General features: G+C 49.4%; 3 protein-coding genes, 1 long non-coding RNA gene and 1 pseudogene across 5 annotated transcripts; 1 reads left to right on the top strand and 4 right to left on the bottom strand.

Moving 5' to 3' along the window:
- The first annotated feature begins 2,849 nt into the window (after window positions 1-2,849).
- LOC136459442 (protein OCTOPUS-like) lies at window positions 2,850-5,144 on the top strand. Its single transcript, XM_066459299.1, has one exon. It carries the CDS (start codon window positions 2,891-2,893, stop codon window positions 4,865-4,867), a length of 1,977 nt encoding a protein of 658 aa, XP_066315396.1. The 5' UTR covers window positions 2,850-2,890; the 3' UTR covers window positions 4,868-5,144.
- A 3,065-nt stretch (window positions 5,145-8,209) lies between these two features.
- LOC136459441 (uncharacterized) lies at window positions 8,210-9,681 on the bottom strand. Of its 2 annotated transcripts, none has more exons than XR_010760201.1 (3): window positions 9,640-9,681; window positions 9,007-9,053; window positions 8,210-8,630 (listed from the first exon to the last, which is right to left on the bottom strand). It is a non-coding gene; the product is annotated as an uncharacterized lncRNA (long non-coding RNA). The 2 variants fall into 2 exon arrangements; XR_010760200.1 differs by lacking the exon at window positions 9,640-9,681 and adding an exon at window positions 9,129-9,179.
- Window positions 9,682-11,932: 2,251 nt separating this feature from the next.
- LOC136459439 (sedoheptulose-1,7-bisphosphatase, chloroplastic-like) lies at window positions 11,933-15,389 on the bottom strand. Its single transcript, XM_066459298.1, has 8 exons — window positions 15,129-15,389; window positions 14,868-14,999; window positions 14,557-14,742; window positions 14,397-14,478; window positions 13,747-13,968; window positions 13,544-13,644; window positions 13,126-13,197; window positions 11,933-12,488 (listed from the first exon to the last, which is right to left on the bottom strand). The coding sequence occupies exons 1-8, from the start codon at window positions 15,198-15,200 to the stop codon at window positions 12,207-12,209; spliced, it is 1,149 nt and encodes a 382-aa protein (XP_066315395.1). The 5' UTR covers window positions 15,201-15,389; the 3' UTR covers window positions 11,933-12,206.
- Window positions 15,390-16,296: 907 nt separating this feature from the next.
- LOC136459438 (small ubiquitin-related modifier 1-like) lies at window positions 16,297-16,808 on the bottom strand. The gene has a single exon (XM_066459297.1). It carries the CDS (start codon window positions 16,791-16,793, stop codon window positions 16,398-16,400), a length of 396 nt encoding a protein of 131 aa, XP_066315394.1. The 5' UTR covers window positions 16,794-16,808; the 3' UTR covers window positions 16,297-16,397.
- A 2,825-nt stretch (window positions 16,809-19,633) lies between these two features.
- Window positions 19,634-20,519, bottom strand: LOC136461172 (uncharacterized; annotated as a pseudogene).
- Window positions 20,520-20,817: the final 298 nt, after the last annotated feature.

Genomic DNA, 20,817 nt, shown 5'->3' with positions numbered 1-20,817 from the left:
AGTCATAGACAAAACAAAGGAACAGATTCACTTGGATTCAGGCAGGCGCATCACGCACATGCGTGGCGACTATTGTGATCGATCGACCAAGGTAGTGCGGGAGCAAAAAGCGAACAAAAGACCAAGGTTTATTAACGTTTCTAAGCTCGAGAAGGCGACAACTCCGGTCTCCTGTCATGTGCCTAGAGCGCCATAATCAAAGCTGCTAACCTCCTATAGGTCGGTCCTGTGGTTTAGCAAGCGCTTCAGTAATCCTTATCCTGGGTGTTTGTTGTTTCTTTGCCAGGCTAGTAGTAGCCTAGTAGGACAAATCTGAAGCTGAGGGCAGGGACAGCGTCTGTGTTTTATTCTCTCCTTTGGCTGTTAGGAAACTTACCGATTAGGCCCTGCACTTTTGGCCCTAAGCATGTGGGAGCTGGGAAATGAGGATAGAAAGGAAAAGCTGGGAAAAGCGCAATTCGCCTCAACTTGTCAACAAAAGCTTCTTATAGAGATGCTAATGCTTTCCAACTGCTTTGACCGGATAAGGTGAAATTGATCCAGCATCAGAAATCCATGGTGAATCTTCTTCTAACCTTCGAGTCAACCCTGTTCGCTTATGCTGATACTTATGCTAAAATGTTGTGAGAGAAAACACTGCTCCATGGCTGAAAAGTAGCTCAAGCGAATAGGGCTAGTAAGAGCATACTAGTAGTTGTGAATGGATCATACGCAACCAATCTAATTGTCTATCTAAATTGTTTTAAGGAGTTCAACATAGTAGCCACGTCAACAATTTTTTTTTGAAAAATTAGCCACGTCGACGACTCATACTGTATATCACATAATACACAATGAGCTTTACATCAGCAGCCGTTCAAGTACAAGCATATATACACATAAAAGCACTAATGTATTATACATTAATTACTTTGTCATGTTTTAGAGTCATCTCACTGTAATTTGTAGAGTGGCACGTCCCTAAAAGATATAAATGTTAATGAGGTAAAACATGTACTCCCTCACCCTTACAACAACTGTAAACATATTAGGAGATATAAATGTTGATAACGTTTTCTATAAAAAAGATTTGACTTCTCTAGAAATAAAATGTGCGGAAAATCTTCAACCACAAGGTCGTATGGCTCAATTGACGCCACACTGAATCCTTCTAAGTTGCCGAGGTAGACTTGGACATGGGCTGAGCGAAGCCAAGCCCTAAAATCTTACGTACTAGGAATTCGGATCATAACCGCCGTGGCCACCGTGATTTTTACATTTGAATAGAAAACTAATTTCGCACTAGACCTAGAGCATGTTTAGAAGCATAGCGTTAACTGTTCATCAGCTAATTTTTAGCAGTAGCCCATCCAAACAGTAGGTTAATAAGTGGGCCAACCTTTTTAGCAAAATCTCTAACTAATTATTAACCAACCAACTAATTACTCAATCCCAACTAATTTAAGTTGATTTTTAGCCTCAACTAATAACTAGCCGATCAAACAGACCCTTAGATCGGCTCTTTTCATTTGGCTAACAAATGCAAGCATTGCCCAAGCCTCCCCATATATGGGACTCTACATGGACATCCCTAATCGGGCTGGGCGGGCTCTTTGGCCGGAGCTCATGTCTATGCCTAGGTAATTAGGCATCCTTGGCAGTTTGCTCGCTGCTTCATGCAAAGTGACGTTTTTTACTACACGCGTGCAGATTATGCCCATATAATCGCTTTCAGATCAGGCAAATCCCGATAGGACGGACACTCGGACAGCACCTATAGATTATTGCAGGACACTGTATGTGTGTGACAAAGAGAGAAACTGTGTGAGGGAGCTAGCAAAGCTGTATTAAAGTAGAGAATATGACCGCAGTGCTTATACTAAAGCTGTACTTTGTGGAACTAGGTGTCTGCAAATCAGATGCAATTCTGTATTTTTTTTTTCTGATAAGAATGGCTCCGTTCGCTTCGCTGAAAAAATAAATCGAAACACTGTTCCGGCTGATTTGTTGTGAGAGAAAAATATTATTTCGGCTGAAAAAAACAAGCTAAAAAATATGGATTATAAGAGAAGCGAACAGGGTCGTTAGCGCTTCAGCTCTGATTTTGATATGAATGCAACTGACTAATTTGGTCTGCATGATCCTCAGGTGTGTTCACTGTCTCAGCGTCTCTGGAAGTCTGGCATCATCGACTCGTTCATATACCTGTGACAATAGTGGCCCAATAAGAAAATGGAGCTAGGCATGTAGGAGTAAGAAGGGTAAACCAGCTAAATATGACGAAATGCCACTTGTGTCAGTGAGGTTGCAAGGTCATCAAACTCATGTTACTGCGCGTTAGGTGCTCAGAGATTACCAGTAAAAAGACAAGGAATAGCTTGGTCTCGAGCAACAGCCGTCAGGGCAAATCGCCTCACCATCGCATTTGCGAACGCGTAGGCGTAGCCACGAACCCAAGAACGGCGGCCAGAGCTATACAAGCAAAAGGAAGAGAGAGAGAGAGAGAGAGAGGAAGCAGACTCAGGCGAGGAGGAGAGAGAGAGAGAGAGAGGAAGCAGACTCAGGCGAGGAGGAGGAGAGAGAGAGAGAGAGAGAGAGGAAGCAGACTCAGGCGAGGAGGAGGAGAGAGAGAGAGAGAGAGAGAGAGGAAGCAGACTCAGGCGAGGAGGAAGAGGCCTGGCCGCGCCGGGGCCCGTGATTTGCCTTTAACTTTCACTCTGCTCTCTCTCCTCACTCTTTTCACCCTTTTACCCTGCCCGATACACGCCTCTTCTACTTAACGCGAGGCCTGGCGCACCGGCAACTCCCTCCTCACGCAGCAGCACGAGTGCAATGGTGCAACTGTACTAGCCGCATAGTGACGTCGGGGGGTGTGGGTGTAGGGGGCGGGGGGAGTGACGCCCGGGGGGCGATGACGACGCTGCACATGGACCCGCCGGCGCCGCCCGCGCGGCGGTCGGTGTCGACCAGCTGCGACCTGCACCCGGGCGAGTCGTTCACCGGCTTCTGCGCCGCGTGCCTGCGCGAGCGCCTCCAGGGTCTCGAGGCGTCCGCCGCCGCGGCATCCGCGCCGGGGCGCAAGTCCACATCCGCCATCCGGTCGCTCTTCGCCAGGCCGTTCGCTGCCGGCAGCTCGTCTGCGTCCGGCCCCATCGAGCTGCCGGACCTCCGGCGGTGCAAGTCGTTCTCGTGCGGCCGCGGCGGGGACGCTCTGGCCGCAGCGGCAGCGGCGGCGGCGGCTGCCGCCAGGGCGGACGAGCCGCAGCGGCGTTCGTGTGACGTGCGGGGGCGCAGCACGCTGTGGGCGCTGTTCCATCAGGACGACCGTGACCGCGTCCGCGACGGCACGGCGTTCGGCGCGTTCCCGGCCGCCTCATCGACCGCCGCGGCTGCGCTCGCCGTCGACGTACATCCCCCACCGCAGGCACCGTGCATCCCTGACGATTTCTTGGACGAGGACATCCCAGTGGTCATGGAGCCCGACGAGATAGTCCCGGTGGTCGAGGAAGACCCCGTCGTCGTCCCGATGGACATTTCCGGCGAGGTGGAAGCCGAAGGCAATGTGGCACAGGGAGGTAAGGCCATCAAGGATCACATCGATCTCGAGTCGGCGCAGACCAAGAAGGCTTCGCCCAAAGACCTGAAGGAGATCGCCGGGAGCTTCTGGGTCGCCGCCTCCGTGTTCAGCAAGAAGTGGCAGAAGTGGCGGCGCAAGCAGAAGCTCAAGAAGGAGGCTGCCGTGAGCAAGGCCGCGGCAGCGGCAATGCCTCCTCCGGTGAAGCCCTCCAAGCCATCGTTCCTTCGCCGGAGTCGCTTCCGTGGGGAGGCAGGCTCCGAGCTCGCCGGTGGCCGGCGCTCGTGCGACACCGACCCGCGTTTCTCCCTGGACGCGGCGCGCATGTCCATCGACGACGCCGGCCTCTCATGGGACGAGCCCCGCGCGTCCTGGGACGGGTACCTGTTCGGCGCTGGCGCCGGCATTGGTCTCGGGCGCGCGCCTCCGCCGCTGTCCCGCCTCCCTCCCATCCTGTCCGTCCTGGAGGACACACCGACCGACATCGTCGAGCGCTCCGATGGCCAAATCCCGGTCGAAGACGACTTTGACCCCGAGCCGCCAGGTGGCTCCTTGCAGACCAGAGACTACTACCTGGACTCCTCCAGCCGCAGGCGCCGGAGCCTAGAGCGTTCAAGCTCCGTACGCAGGCCGTCCTTCGAGGTCACGGATCCAAAGCCGATGCCGTCGGCGGTGAATGGGATTGGGAGGGAGTCCCCAATCGGCGGTTCCGAGTTCTACCACTTCCACCACGCGGAGGACCTGCTGGACTGCGGCTTCAGCTCCAACTCGCTCATCGAGGACATCTCCGCGAGCCTGGAGGCGGCACTGTCCGGTCCCGTCAAGAAGCCGCGCCGGTGGCGCAAGGCGTGGAGCCTCTGGGGGCTCATCCACCGGCGCGCCGCCGGGCGCAGGAGCGGGGGACCGTCCGACATCGCCGACCACTCGTTCTCCGAGCCGTGGCCGGACCTGCGCGTCCGCGGAGCCAACCCCAAGATGCAGCGGTGCAACAGCAACCTGAGCGCGCGCAGCTCGTTCAGCAGCAACAGCGGCGGGCTCGGCAGCTCCAGGCGCAGCTACGTGGACGCCAACGGCCACGTGAAGCGGAGGGAGGAGCCGCACGCGCAGGCGCAGGTGGAGCGGAACCGCAGCGCGCGCTACTCGCCCGGGCGCGCCGCCCCGGACAACGGCATGCTGCGGTTCTACCTCACGCCGATGCGGAGCGGCAGCGGGCGGCCGCGCGGAGGCGGAGGCGGAGGCCTGCCGAGCAAGGCCGGGCCCGGGCGGCCGCTGGCGACGCAGTCGTTCCCGCGCAGCGTGCTCCGCCTGTACTAGGCAGGCTACGGCGTCAGTCCAGTTCCTCTGCCAATCTGCATGTTCCTCCTCCTCCGCCGTTCAAGGAGAGTGTCTGGGGTTATAGCCATAAATCTTCGTGTATTGTAATGTAATCTGTTGTTTTTGTTCATTTTGGGGGGGATTGGATAACACGCATCTCGTCTCATAATTTCCTCTTATGTGCCGCCAGTATCTCTCATCATCTCGCATGTCCAGTCACGAGGGTTTTCTCCGTGAGCTATTATTATTGTAGTACCATCAGCATATTATTTATATATGACCGTGGCTTTGTCGTCAATTCCATACGGTTCCCGTTCGTCTCGCAATTTCCAACCAAACTGTATAATTAATTTTTTTTGTCTACATTTAATGCTCCATACACGTATCGTAAGATTTGATGTGATGGTCACTGTAGCACTTTTTGAGATTTTAGGGTGGGAAGTAAACAAGCGCTAAATTTGGAGGGAAACAGATTCTAATTCTGTTGTCGGGCCTCTCTATCCAGAGCTCCAGACACCAGGATCACTTTGTGTCAACCGTGCGGGCCCTGCCGCCGGTCACACTCGCTTGCTCTTTTGGACCGTGGGGAATTCCTTCCCTTCCCACGCGCACAACACCACAAGCCGAGAGGTTTGACAAGGGCACGCCGTAGGGGCGGCCGGGCGAGGCGAGCACGGCCATGGCCACACCTCACGCGGCTCCGACACCAGTGGTACTAGGCTCGGGCCCGTCCACTGCACGTGATTGGTCCTTAAAGGAGGTCGTGCTTGCCGCCGCCTCGGAAACCGTTAAAGGCGGCTCCTCCCGCATTCCTGTGTCTGGAGCTGCTGTTGCTGGTCTTGCGTCGCGCGGCAGCGGTGCCCACCGGCTGGCCGTGGCAGCAAGTAGCACACAGGCGTTCTTGGGCCGGGCCACCGCGCGGATCCATTTGTATTCTGAACGTGTGTCGCTCGGCTACAGGCGCGTCTGGACTGTGGGGCAGTGTTGTGCCTGCTTCAGAGTTCAGACCGATGTTCATGTCCACCAACTGATTGGCATTGTTTTCTTTCTCGTCCAACCAACTGGCAAATATGAAATACCTTTGTAAAATTAGGCAATCAAGAACTTAACTGCCGATCATTAGCGATGGGTAAATTTGTCAGATGTGCTTTGAGATGGAATCATTGGCACCACACAAATCTCTACTACTTGTTATATACAGTCATCATTATCTCAGGAGATTCGGCGACCACGCATCACCACAACACACTTACGACGAGTACTCGTCATAAGCTGACCCAAGCAATCAGCCATCTCAGCGATCATGCCCTCAGGAACCAGGATGGTACTAAGGGCCTGTTCGCTTATCTTATAATCTATCTTTTTTAGCTTATTTTTTTCAGCCAGAACAGTATTTTTCTCTCACAGCAAATCAACCCGAACAATGTTTCGGCTTGTTTTTTCAGCGAAGCGAACGAAACAAATCATTAATCATGCGGGCGGCCAAATAGCAACGAGCCACCTGTAAACCAGGCACCAGAGCAAACCCAAGTCATTACCAGACTGATGGCTGGCCTGGCTGGACCAAACAAGCCCTGCTGAGAGCCTGCCGGTGCCGGAGGCCGGTAAAAACGAGCGCGCTGCAGCCTGCACGCACCGGTCACGGCCAAATCGCTGTGGAATCGCACCGCAGACCGCACGCATGATGGCAGCGCGGCAGCGAGCACGAGGCCTACTCCAGCGCCTGAGGGTGTCAAATAAAGCGTGACGGGCCGGACAGGACGCGGACCGGGCGGCCCGCCTCGGCAGTCGGCAGTCCGGGCGTCGCGTCGCCGGGATCACGTCGCCGGCACTGCCGCGGGCGGGTACCCGGTGGCCCCGAGGAGGGCGGACATCTCGCGGACCGGGAGAACACGAGGCGCAGGCGTGGTACCGTGCCTGGCGGTGTCTCCCTCTGCCCCTACCACTCTACCGCGCACAGCCTCGTCGTCCTCTTTTGGTCCTTTTTTTTTTGGGTTTGTTCAATTGCATTTGCAGTGCGACGACGACACTGACGGCGGCCGGTCACCTCCATCGTCCATGGAATGTGCCGCGTGCTTTTTTTGGCGGACGTAGCCTTCATGCCCCCGCGTCTGCATGGAGATGTGCTTGCTGTCGGTCATAGACACGTGACAGGGAGTCAGAGACTAGGGGAGCCTCACGACACTGCAGCACTGCAGGTGCTAGTTTTCCTGTCTTGGGCTCGTGGCTAGGGGCACCGGACTGCGTGTGTGTACTCGACATCCACGATCGATCGATTGTGCAATCAACAGGCCAAGTGTCGTAGGAGTACAATGTACGTTTGGACGGTAACCTGGGGCGTCGTTCACGATGGAAGGGAGATGGTCTGGCTGTCTGGGCAAGGCTGCAGTGAATCAGTGTACCTTTTGTTTGGGCACCAGTCCTTGTGTACGTGTGGCGACCGGAGCGGACCATACCATGAACGGCACTGTAGTCTCATGTATCAAGCTGACCTTGCCACGTCGTATCATGCCTCCATAGCCCTGACCCTGGAACATCTTCTCAGAAGGGCAATAGGGTCGTGGAACGGGACGGGATGGTCTTGAGTCAGGATCGTGGATTGTTTGCTGGTCTAGTAGTTCTCTCAAGGTCCAGGCACTACTGAAGGCCGCGGCCTTACCGAGTGTTTTTTACACTCGGCAAAGAGCCCTTTGCACTCGGCAAAGTCCGCTCGGCAAATTTTTTCTCGACAAAGGGTCTTTGCCGAGTGCTTTTTATCGGGGCACTCGGCAAAATAAAAAAAAATTGCCGAGTGTTTGAGGCGGCACTCGGCAAAATATTTCGGCCGTTGTGGCGCCGGCCGTTAACGGTTATTTTGCCGAGTGCCCGACCCAGCACTCGGCAAAAAAAAAATTATTTTTTAAAAAATTACTTTGTTTTTTTTATTTTTTTTTTTAAGTACTTTGCCGAGTGCCCCTGCCCAGGCACTCGGCAAAGTTTTTTTTATTATTTTTTTAAAAATTACTTTGCCGAGTGCCCCTATCCAGGCACTCGGCAAAAAAAATTTTATTTTTTTTTAAATAATTTCTTTGCCGAGTGTCCCTGTTTAGGCACTCGACAAAGAATTTCTGAATTTTTTAAAAAAACTACTTTGCCGAGTACAATCATATCTTGAGTAATACATCAGCAGCAACTACAGCTCCAGAGATAACAAAGGTTCGTGCCAAGGATTCTGACTTCCAAGATAACATTCCTGATTTTGTAAAGTGACAGTACACAAGAGATACAGGAAATACACAGTGCAAAAAACAATAATAGAAACGAAATTTTGTATAAATAAGGCACGATTGTTCATTCGATTTTCCTTTTGTAGTTCTGTAGAGCACGACCATATCAAATCTAAATATGGATGAATCCATTTATATTAGTAACAATATCTAGAACTACACCTGAAACCTAAGCCCAGCAACCAGGCCAATGTGAAGTATTATATGCCATCAACACCTGAAACCTAAGCCTAGTAATCAGTTCATGTCCTATGCACAGATCTGTGAGACCTGTAGCCTTCATGTTGTGTTCTGCAGCAAGATGAAGTTTAGTAGCCTAGTAAATTTATCTAGCAGTAAACTAAACACTTATGGATCTCTAATGCATACTTAGCAGCCAGCCATAAACACACCTTTCTGAGGAGATTATCTCTTAGCCGAACACGTTCAACATCTTTTTCTTGTTCAGCATTGAAGGCCTTCAGATTATTCAGAGTTTGTTCCTTTAGCTTTATAGCCTAACATTGAGCAGAAGATAAACAGTCCTTTCAGTAACTGAGTTGAATTTGGGTGATGCCTACTGAGAGCAAAGCAATGAGTAATTTCTACAGAACCTAATCCCTGAAAGCAAAACTTATAAAGGAAACTAATTTTATGTGACATCCTGTTACTGTATACTCCCTGTATGGCCAATTGACAAGTGAATAGATCAACAGTCTGTTCGCTTGCTCGTAAACGATCGTAAATTTCCAGCCGGAAACAGTGTTTTTCTCTCACACCAAACCAGCCAGCAGTAAATAATCCACGATCGTTTACGGCCTCCCGAACAGGCTGCAAGTCTGTCAAACTACTTATAGATTATAATACTGAGGGGTGAAGCCACCTTCATCTTACCTAGCACAAATATATGCAACCTGTTCCCTCGAGCAGAATTTTGAAACCTGCAAATAAAAAGTGATTGGCATAGAAAATACATTGTAAAAATGCCAAATGACTGAAAGATAAGGCATACTTACACATTCACTATATAGTAAAAATGCCAAATGTCATCTGTTAGCGTACTGCATTCTGAACTACAAATGATGAAAAAACGAGAGGATGAAAAGTAACCATACAAGTAACCATACTGAAGTACTAATACAAGTTAAAGTAAGCTAAGAGTGACTACTTCAACCTATTAGAGACTTAGCTTTGTTCCAAAGTAGGAGCAAATTCAAGCAGGAAATGGGAATCCAAAACATTGTATGATAATCACCTTCTCTATTTTGTCACCCAACATGTTAAGCTCCAGAAGTTTGCATAGTAGGAACATTAGCTACACTAATTAGGAACATTTAGCTGGCACCAGCACTGAAAATCCAAAGATTAATTTATCTAGCAGTTCACTAAACATTTGTCGATCCCTAGACCAGATTTAGCAGCCAGCCATAAACACACACAAGACGACGAGATATAACCATGATTGCATCTATACAGGCAGATAAAGTACACAAGGGGAGATGGAGGAAGCAAAGAGGGCTGCCTCACATTGTAGTGGATGTTGACCTTGGGTGGATCCACGGCAGAGCACTCGTCGTCGTGGGTAGTGGTGACTGCTGCCGCGGTGGCCTCGTCCTCCTTAGAGCTCGAGCCACCAGCGCCCTCCCGAGCCCACGTCGCCGCCTGCTGGTGCTGGGCCTGCGCCGCCACATCCCGGCACCTGGGGACCATTGCAGCTATCGCCTCCCAGGCCCAAGCAGCCACCTTCTGGGCCCGTGCCGCCACATCCTGAGCCCGGTCACGGCCGCCTCCAGTGCCCGCGCCGCCGTCGTCTTCTGGGACCGGCCATCCACCGCCTGGATCCAAGCCTCCCTCACCGGATCTGCTCGAAAGGAGGGGAGACTGGCCACGAATGGGAGGACCGGAGGCCGAAGGAGGGGACGCCGCGTCGCGCTGGTCGGGGGAGGAGGCGACGAGCCTGAGAGTGGAGGGGGAGGGTGCGACAGCGGCGGGGGTGGGCGCGGCGGCGGCTAGGGTGGGCGCGGGGGAGCGGGCGTGGCTGGGGGCGTGAGGGTTGGGCCGTGCGGGGTTGGAGTGGGCTTTTAGGGCAATTTTTTTTTGGAAATCAACTTTGCCGAGTGCCCCCTGGGCCGGCACTCGGCAAAGTTGCCGAGTGCCCCCCATGGCACTCGGCAAACTATTTTTTTTATTTTGGGCCAAATTTTTTTCTGGGGCCTTGTGACAGTATTTCAAACTCTATTTTAAAATTTGGGGCAATTTTGACTTTTTTTATATATTTCATTAGTTTATTTCGTTTCGTCGAATTTTTCGGGATATTTCAAATTTGAACTGCAGGTACATGGAATAATGGACTTTGGTCATCCAAAAATTGATACCCATGATATTTAGAGTATGTTTAGGCCGTATCCAGGAACTCACATGAAATCTCGAGCATCTCGTTGACGTAACATGTCGAGGTACTTGCCGGAAATGTGATTTTAAATTATATAAAATGCAAACGAAGTCCGAAAATCACGAAACTTGTCGAGGCGTCGTGTTATCGCATGTGGAGGCTGTGGTAAAAAATTAAGAAGGTTTCAAGCAAGTTGTGATGTCGGATGCCAAAAACCCAGACATCTCTACATGTAAAACGAAGTGATCACATGTGGAGATGTCTAGGTTTTTGGCATCCGACGTCACTACTTGCTCGAAATCTTATCATTTTTTTACCACAACCTCCACATGCGATAACACAACGCCTCCACAAGTTTCGTGATTTTTGGACTTCGTTTGGATTTTATATAATTTAAATTCACTTTTCCCGCAACTAACTCGACATGTTACGTCAATGAGATGGTCGAGATTTCATGTTATTCCCTGGATACGGTCTCAACATACGCTAAATATCATGAATATCAATTTTTGGATGACCAAGTTCCATTATTCCATGGACCCGCAGTTCAAATTTGAAATACGTCGAAAAAATCAACGAAACGAAATAAATTAATGAAATATACCTAAAAAAATCAAAATTTCACCAAATTTTAGAGTAGAGCTTTAAATACTGTCACAAGGCTACACAAAAAAAATTGGGTCCAAAATAAAAAAATATATATTTTGCTGAATGCCATGGGAGCACTCGGCAAAAATGTCTTTGCCGAGTGCCGGGCCCAGGAGGCACTCGGCAAAATTTGTTTTCAAAAAATAAAAAAAATTTGCCGAGTGCGGATGGCACTCAGTAAAGTTTTTTTAAAAAAATAAAAACAAATTTTACCGAGTACCTGATGGCTGGCACTCGGCAAAATTTGACGGTAGGTGGCCGCCGTCAAGGTCTGGCTAAATTTTGCAGAGCGCCTGGCTTTGCCGAGTGCCAGGCATTCGGCAAAATCCAGATTTACCGAGTGCCTGGCACTGCCGAGTGCAAAATTTTGCCGAATGCTATACTCGGCAAAATATTGCTTTGCCGAGTGCCACGATATTTTGCACTCGGTAAAGTATCAGGCATTCGGCGAAGTACAGTTTTCCAGTAATGAGGGCCGCAAACCAAGCGCCTTTGTGGATCGACGTACACCTACTCTACGGCCTACGGCTCTAGTAGCACTACCGTTTCTCTTCGACAGCCCACTCCATGGACATGGAGTGCTGTTCCAGTATGGCCAGAAACACTGACCGGGACATGGACTCTGTTGCAGTGCTATTCCATGCAAGACAGCATCGAAAAGAAATAAGGCTGCAGGGCCGGAGATTGCCCACTGAGAGATGAGACATGCAGACATCCACACGAGTGTTGCCATGCATTGATGCATGCATGCACGCACATACAACCGTATACAAAATTTACTTCGCTGTAGGGTTCTCCGAGACGAGGAGAGATAGACATTAAACAATTCACTTGTAGTTCAACACTCCCCATCACGTGAAGCCTTCCTCCACCTCAGATGCGGAACAGGAGTGGGCAATAATTATTTGATTTGCATGTACCGATCAACTCAACCCAAAAACTTAAGTTAACGGAGAGAGGCAGTCAGTTCACTTATACTCAACATCTACAAGCCTATCTGTATACGCATCACCCGATTGGATTCTAGTAATTCAGAGCCACTCGGCGCAAAAACTTAGACGGCAGCGCCGACGGTGGCGCCGGCGGCGAGCCTGGACGAGCCGTAGAGGGTCTCCTCGAACCGGATGATCTCGTTCTGGGACCCATAAGCCACCTGGGTCCGCTCGTCCAGCTCGTTGATCACCTTGTCCAGCACCGACTGCTTGCCGTCGCTGCTGTGCCCGCCGGCCTTCTCCATCAAGAAGCCCAGAGGCGCCACCTCGAAGAGGAGCCGCAGCTTGGCCTTCGCCGTCGGGGACGTCACGTTGGTGAAGATGCCCTTCTCCTTCACTATGATCTGCGTCATCGATCACAGGCATCATGCATGCTGGTGGTGGTCACGCAAAGTTCTGTATACTGAAAGTAGTATCGGAAAGGACCTAAAGCGAGGTTGGGTCACTGTGGGGAATTTTGCTGTGTTGCTTGGCGTGGCCTTGCTTAAAGCAGACGCGGGTACAGCTCAATAGTCACTAGCATGGGCTTGCAGTAACACTACAGTCCGAGACATATACTGGCAACACCAAAACAAATTCTTGTTCTCAAAAGTTTGCCTTGCCCTCTCTGAAAATTTGTCTGTTTGGTGCATGGTGTAGAATTGACATGATAGGTTAATCATGGCACTGTTCAGTTTTTGAATGTGTACTCCTTAGCTACTGTCGTGGCATTTCAGATTACCATACACGTGATATTGATATTGATCTAAGTTAGGTCTTGTTTGATGCATGCGTATCCACCTCAATCCATATGTGTTGGAGTGGAATGAAATTGAATTTAGTTCAATTCCACTCCAATCTACTTCAACACATATGGATTGAGATGAATACATGCGCATCAAACGAGGCCTTACGGGTTTTGAGGTGCCCGGGATTTTTTGTGTGGTTTTGTAAAGGGTGTGAATTTGAGTTGCAGCAAGCTAAAGATTTTGTGATATATACCTGATTGACATCGGGAACCATTCCTCCAGTGTAGCGCAATGTGTACTTCTCCTTGACGTAGTAGTTGATGAGCTGAAGATACATGTATAACAGCACCGATTAGGCACAGAAAGTCGTATCAGATACTCGTTCGGCTGGTACACAAGACTACTGTGTACTAGTTTGTTCCGGCTGGTTTTGGCTGATTCAATAGTGTTTTGTGAGAGAGAATAAGCTGAAACAAGCTGAGCCGAACACGCTGAATGCTAACAGTCAGCCTGTTCGGTTGGCTGGTTCGTATCGTTGCTGGTTCGTGAAGAAGTACTGCTGGCTGGTTTGTGTGAGAGAAAAATACTGTTTCGACTGAAAATTTACGATCGTTTACGACAAGCCACAGCTAAACGAACAGGCTGAGTAACAGTAGCTAGTAACGGAGTACCTTGTCGTACTCAGGATTATCGAATGTTGCCCTCAAATTACCAGGAGAGAACATCTTCCCTTCCCCTATGGTCGTGGTGTCCTTGACATGCTGCCATTTACCTGCAACATTTGTGAATATCTCGATTAACAACACCTACTCCTACATCGCACACTGCAGCTCTGCAAGGCCCCAGTGGGCAGTGACTGAAAATTCAGGCGCACCTTCGTCAAGGAGGAGGAACTCGTGTGTCCCGGGGCAGTCCTTGAGGGCGACAATGTAAGTCGTGCGAGGGCCGTAGATGCCCATCGCGGCAGCGACCTGGTCGCCGCCGGTGACTCCGGTCAGCTTGTCGCCGGGCCAGACTCCGAAGATGGTTCCGACGGTGAAGTTGGTGTCAACAATGCTGGAGCCGTCGAGCGGATCGAATGCAACGCTGAAACCACCTGCGAGATGTGATGAAAATCAGGCCGATCTGAATCGCATACTAGGCTCTAATTCCTCAGTTGTTGGTTTTCTGCATATCCTGAAACGAAAAGAATGTGTGTACTGTGTAGACGTAGTTGTTTCGGCGAGGTGCAAGGCTTGAAAGCCATCGGCACATTTGACATGTCGCAGTTTGGTGATCACAAAGCATCTAAAACTAGAATCAAAGCAGGCAGCATGCTAATTTGGTAATGCATACCGCTGTTGATTACAGTGCTCTGAAGATGCACAAGGGAGCATATGCTGGCCGACTAGTAGCACTGCACTGAAGGTCTGCAACTCTCTAATTAAGTATACAAAATCTCTGTTTTCCTATTTGAGTTTTATCATGATAATACAATCGGTGGAAGCTTTGGTCATGCACAGTGAGGAGGAGAAATGGCAGTACCTTCAACTGGGCCACCCATGTCCTGCAGCTCGGGGACTTCCTCAGAGCACGCATACTTGCACACATGGGAGTACTCCAAAGCCTGCAGCCAGAGAGCAGGCATGAGCGGATTGAAATGAACCGTGACGTGCAGTTCAGTGCGAGATCATTCGTTTCACACCTCAAAGAGGAGCTTGTTAGCGAGCATGTCGACGGCCAGCTGCTCGTCGCCGAAGGAGTTGACGCAGGCGGTGCCGCCGCAGGACGCCGTCCGGACCTTGAACGCGATCGTCCTCATGGCCTCCCCCATGCAGATGAGCAGCCTGATGAGGTTCTTGTCCGGCGTCGCCTTGGTCAGGAACTCCTCCTGCCACACCACACCACAAACCGAACCCACAGCATGCGGCAGCGTCAGCTTCTTTCATTCTTCGCATGCCCTGAACTCGATCGATCTCCCAACGCACGCACACAACTTATACTGACGACACGCACCAGGCTGTCTCCGATCTCGCACCGGGTGTTGAGTGCCGCGCGGCTGGCCGCCTTGGACCACCTCGCCGAGAGCGGGCGCGCCGTGTTCACCCGCACCGACTCTCCGTAGAACGTGGTCGGCGGCCTGGACGCCTGCCGTTGTGCCGTATGTGTGGCGCCAGCCAGCCATCAGCAAATTACTAAAAGCTTGTGTGCACGTGTGCGACGAGCTGCTGCTACTTTCCACTACATACAGTCACGAAATGAAGGTGCCGTACGTACCTTAGGCCTGTACGACTGGGAGAAGGACACGGCGGCGCAGCAGGCCGGGGAGCGCGTGGCGACGATCTCCATTGCTTTCAGGTGGCGCTCAACGACGGCAGCAGGGCCTAAACCTGATGCTGTTGAAATTGTCTGCGTGCATTAACGTTTGGTGGTCAGCTGGTGCTTGCAACTAGCTATCTCGGCGCGGAGAGGAATGGATCACACGGAGGATGCACGTCTGGACAAGATAACCCAGCCGCCGCGGTGGCGCCATTTGGAGGTGGAGAAGATAGAAAGGGGAGGCCGCGCTGCGGTGCACGATGACCATTCGTGGTTTGTGTGGCCATGCCGAGATGAGCCACGGATCGGACGGGCCTACGCAGTACGCACTCCAACTCCAACTCGATATGGATCTTCTTCTGAATTGTTCGGTTCTGGTATTTAATTGTCGTATATATACGACGAGTACGATGGTATCGCCGTATCGGTATGGATCTTTTTCTGAATTGTTCCGTGTGATGTTTAAGTCGGTTCTTTGCAACCAGAAACAGCCCCGTTTCCCCTTGGGTCAGCGATGTTTGGTTCTGGTATTTAATTGTCCTATATACGAGTACGACGGTATCGCCGTATCGGTATGGGTCTTTTTCTGAATTCCTCAGTGTGATGTTTAAGTCGGTTCTTTGCAAGCATTTTACTGCTTATATAAAAGCTTAGAACATAACCTTATCCAGACATCACACATGCATTGCCAATTGACATCCATAGCAATTTTGAATCACGTCTTGTACTACTTCCTCAATTCCAAATTATCAGTCACTTTGATTTTTTTTTTTACATTCATTTTGTTATGCATCTAATTCTAAATATAATAATATGTCTAGATACATAGTAAAATGGATGAAAAAAAAGTCAAAACGACTTGTAATTTAGAACGGATGGAGTAGTATTTAGGCTAGTTTCAGTAGGGTTTCATCTCCTAATTTCGAAGACTGTCATGTGTTGGAATCGGTGTAGACAAGTTTTATCAACATAAAACTTTTACCGTCTCTTGCTTCATTTATACTATTATGTTATGTTAGTTTATTTAATGTCATATAAAACTCTTATATAAAACTTGTGCCACTGCGCTTTGTTCTTTAATGCTCATGCTCGTGTATTTAATGTCATATAAAACTCTTATATCCAAAATTCCAAACAAGTCATAATCATAAGAGAAGAAACCCAATAAAGAACAAACTGACAAGCTAGTGCCGGATCAAACATTCAAACCCGAAGAAGCCTCGGCTCTCACGCAGAACTCTGGCTCGCGCGGGCAGCGCCGCCTACCTGCATGAGCATTATATCGATCGCGTCGCCGTCGTCGAGGCCGACCTCGTCGGGCTCCTGGTTGGGCCGGATGGGGCGGCCGTCAGGGTCTAGGAACAGGACGGCCTTGCGGTGGAGCAAGTGCTTGCCGCAGTACATGTCCATGAGCCGCCGCAGCTTCACGTCGCGTTTGATGCGGAAGAAGACGTCGTCCGCGGTCTGGCTGTGCACCTTGATGTTGATGAGGGCACCACCGTCCTCGCCCGCCTCGGCCTTCACCGTCTTCGTGGCCTTACCCGTCACCTCTTCAGCCCCCTTACCCGTCTCCTCCTCGGCCCCGTGCCCTACGTTGGACGGCGACGGCGGCGGTGTCGACATTGATCCTCCCTCCTCCTCCTCTCTCTAGCCTTTACTCTAGGTCTTATAACGGTTTCCAGAAGGTTAGAGGAGCACGAACCATTCGGCGATAGAAAATCGGAAGTGAGAGATGACGGAGAAAATGGGGGTGTGGTCTTAGAGCATCTCCTACAGATGGGCTAAATGCATCTGTGTAGGCTATTATAGCTACTGTGGCCTAAAAAAGTTGTCCAACAGACTTTCTATCCGGTCTTCTATTTTTCACCGCTTGCCATCCCGCAGTCGTCGCTGGCCATTTTTCGCATGCGAGGCTCGCTTGCTATCCGCGGCGCCAATGGAAACCCGCGCGCAGGCTTCGCCTCTCCCGCGCTCGATTTCCTTCTCCGCGCGTCGGCGCCAATGGAATCCCGCGCGCAGGTTTCGCCTCTCCCGCGCTCGATTTTCTTCTCCGCGCACCAGCCTCTCCCGCTCCCGCGTGCGCCCCCTGTCGTGCTCCTGTTTTTCTCCCCATCTCCGCGCTGCTTCTTCTCGGCACCTACTTCTTCCTCTCTCCACGACGCGCTTCCCTTCGAGGACCTCGGAATCGTGCCGAGGCACCATGTCGCAGGCACAAGTAGAAGGGGATCTGATGTCTGCGAGCCACGGCCACGGGGACCCCATTTCTTCTGAGCTCCACTCGTTCCCCATCTTCTCGGCGGCCAGCGGTTGGGAGCAACAGCAGTTGCCGTCGTTGCCTTGGTTGCAAAGTGCAGGGGTACCTGGGCTGCGGCGTGGAGTTCTTCCTCCCAATGCTGCCCCCGCTGCATCAGCCCCCTTGTCTGGCATGTATTCCGGTGAGATCCAAATACCTAGATCCGATTTTTTTGTTTTTTAATAATCAAATATTGATGGTTGGTTTACTGGAGTCTGTTGCTGCCGATGTGAAATCATGTGCATTTAATTGCTCTCAAGTCAGCCACCTGTGATGTGTGATGTCTCTTGCTTGCCTTACAAAATTGGTCTTGTTTCAGCTATAATTGTTCTTGTGGTTATGTCCATTGAGAGGATAATCGTCAGATCTATGAGTTTCATCATACATGTTGACTTGTTAGTATGATCTATAGCAAAAAATGATATTTCAACCAGATCTGTCCTGAATTAAATGTGGCCTTACCATGGGCTGAACATAAACAAATATTGTGTAGAAAACAATCCATACGAATTGATTTTGTATGAGTTTTTCCCTATTTATTGGTTGCATCTCACGTTCTCCACTAAGTTGAAAAAAGGAGTACACACGACCATTCTGAATTAAATTACTCCTGGAGGTTGAGTAGTCATCATCTCGGTAGAGAGCAGCTGTAGCACATGAGTCATTGGCTTATGAAAACATTCTTGGCAATTACTTGTGAATGAAAGCATTCTTGTGAACTCAGATTTGGTGAGCTCTGAATCATGAAAGCGTTCTTGCTCCTCTTAGATAGTAGAAGTTTGACTAGTTGCAGTAAAGTGAAGGTAGTGATTGTGCATATTTACAAATTTATTTGTTGAACTAGAGTTTGTGTATTTCAGTATGTTTAGTAATTTTATTCTCTGAACAGTATGTTACCCTCTTCTTTGTGATCATCCAATTGCTGAACTGTGCATATAATGAGTTGAGGTCAGAGTTTTCTGAAACTTGTTCAAGTGTCTGTCTAATTTGCTATCAATAGTAGATTTTTATTCATCAGATTTTTTTTTCAGTTGAAACTCTCTAGCTCTGTACCACATCTGAAATGAACATGTAAGCTCATATGCAATCTATGAATAGCTATGTATTGCGAGTACTTGTGAATGAAAGCATTCTTGGCAATTACTTGTGAATGAAATCATATTTCAATCTATGCTCTTGATTTACCTGTTTCAGTCTATGATCTTGATTTACCTGTTTCAGTCTATGATCTTCATTTACCTGTTTCAGTCTATGATTTTGATTAACCTGTTTCAGTCTATGATCTTGATTTACCTGTTTCAGTGTATGATCTTGATTTACTAGTGAATGATACCACATCTGGAATGCTTCAGTTTTACCTGTTTGTTGAAATCATATTTCAGTCTATGAGCTTAATTGTCCCTGTGGTATTTTTTCACAGGCACCATGGATTTGGAAAGATCTTTTACCGACATCATTACAAGGGGATGTAATCCTGCTGCTTTGTCTGATAATGTCCCAACTCCTAATGAAACGCCAGATTGTGATGAGGCCCTAGCAAGTCTGAAAGGGAGTCAGAAAAGGTCCAAGAATTTCAGTAAAGACGAGGACGAATTGTTGGTCTCAGCATGGCTAAATGTGAGTTTGGATCCAGTTCACGGAGTTGATCAATCACGTTCGACATATTGGAAAAGAATATATGATTATTTTCATATGAACAAGACATTTGATTCTGATCGAACGCAAAGCTCCCTAATGAGCCGGTGGTCTGGTATTCTACATGATGTGAACTTATATGCTGGTTGCGTTTCAAAGATAGAGGCTAGAAATCAAACTGGTTTATCTATCGCTGATAAGGTAAGATAGCATACCTTGCCCTTCCAATTGTATATGATGTTCCTCTGATAATGGAGAAGCGGCAAAATAATTCTCGGTTGGCCATCCATGAACTGATAGCAAAAGATTGTAATTCTGAAACTATCTGACCAACTGTATATGATGTTTTTCTATGTGATGCAGTCTCTATGTTTTTGATTTTGCAGGAAAAAAATGCATTAAAAATGTTCAAGTCTGAGGACAAGCAGCACCGCAATTTCCCTTACCTCCATTGCTGGGAAAAATTGAAAGACAAGGCCAAGTGGAAAAATAGAAGCAATTAGAGTGGAACGGCTTCAAGGAAACATTGATATCATTATGTGAGCCTGCCATCCCAAAAAAACCATGCCAAATCCAAAGATCTTTAGAAGCAACCGCTTCTAGTATAATTGTAGGATCATTTTTGTGCCCCACGTACATACCCTGCCATGCAACAGGGCAATTTTTCCAGGTCCAGTGCATGCAATCTATGGAACCAAGCATACCTGGAAAACCTCTTCTCTCACCAATTACAAGCAATCTAGTTGTATCATGTTCATTAGGCATTCTCATGTACTCATGACCAAATATATGAACAACAGCTCTGACAAACCTTCTCAAACTCTCTAGAGCTGTACTCTCACCAATACGGACATAGTCATCCGTAGCATCAGCCGCTACTCCATACGCTATCATCCGAAATGCCGCCACAACCTTCTGCAAACAAGATAGTCCTAGGGTACCAGCTGCATTTCTCTTTTGCACAAAATAGTCGTCATGCTCCTCGACAGCATTCATTATACGGACAAACACATGACGCCTCATTCGAAATCTATGCAAGAAGACTATTTAATTAGGCGAAAATCGAATGAATTATACAAGGTATAATTGAAAAGAAATAGGGGGTACGTACAAACCTGCGCCTGAAATAATTTGGCCCGTATGTAGGATCATCTGAAAAATAGTCTTGATAAAGTCTCACGTGCCCTGACTGTCTATCACGATTTAATACACGATGTCCCTCAACGAACCACGATAACGTGGTTCATTGCCAATATCCGTTGCTACTATGTCTGCAGCGGCAATATACAATTCATCGTCATCATCCGAAGATGATGAATCCACCACTTCATTCAGCAGATTGAACTCGGCTTCAGAATCCATTACACATCTACGGCTCCAGGGCGAAGGGATGGATTCACCTGAGAAAATCTGAATGCATGCAGTGCTCACTGCGGTTGCTGCTCGGCTCCACCGTCGCACTGAGCGGCGCGGCCAGGCAGGGACAGCCGTACCAATTGGTGCGCCGCCAAGGGGTAGGCGTGCGTTGAGAACAGAACGGGAGGCTGCCGTGCGTTGCGAGCAGCAGAACGGGAGGCGGCCGTGCGTTGCGAGCAAGCCTGGCGGCGGTGCTGCGTTGCGAACCAGGCCTGGTGGCCATGTACCGACCAACCGTCTTGGCCCATTTAAATATAGAAAAGGACCATTTAGCTATGCTGCTGTAGCCATCATGTTTTTTAG

The sequence above is a fragment of the Miscanthus floridulus genome, chromosome 6 (genome assembly GCF_019320115.1).
Source record: "Miscanthus floridulus cultivar M001 chromosome 6, ASM1932011v1, whole genome shotgun sequence".
In the NCBI taxonomy this organism is placed as follows: Eukaryota; Viridiplantae; Streptophyta; class Magnoliopsida; order Poales; family Poaceae; genus Miscanthus; species Miscanthus floridulus.
Note: the sequence above shows the minus strand (reverse complement) of the source record. Positions and strands in the feature narration are given on the sequence as shown.

Excerpts from the sequence above, each read along its gene's own strand:
- LOC136459442 (XM_066459299.1), top strand. The coding sequence starts at position 2,891 with ATGACGACGCTGCACATGGACCCGCCGGCGCCGCCCGCGCGGCGGTCG.
- LOC136459438 (XM_066459297.1), bottom strand. The coding sequence starts at position 16,793 with ATGTCGACACCGCCGCCGTCGCCGTCCAACGTAGGGCACGGGGCCGAG.
- LOC136459439 (XM_066459298.1), bottom strand. The coding sequence starts at position 15,200 with ATGGAGATCGTCGCCACGCGCTCCCCGGCCTGCTGCGCCGCCGTGTCC. Across the intron at positions 13,198-13,543 it reads ATAATCCTGAGTACGACAAG|CTCATCAACTACTACGTCAA; the intron begins GTACTCCGTTAC and ends ATGTATCTTCAG. Across the intron at positions 12,489-13,125 it reads TGGTTCCCGATGTCAATCAG|ATCATAGTGAAGGAGAAGGG; the intron begins GTATATATCACA and ends TCGATGACGCAG.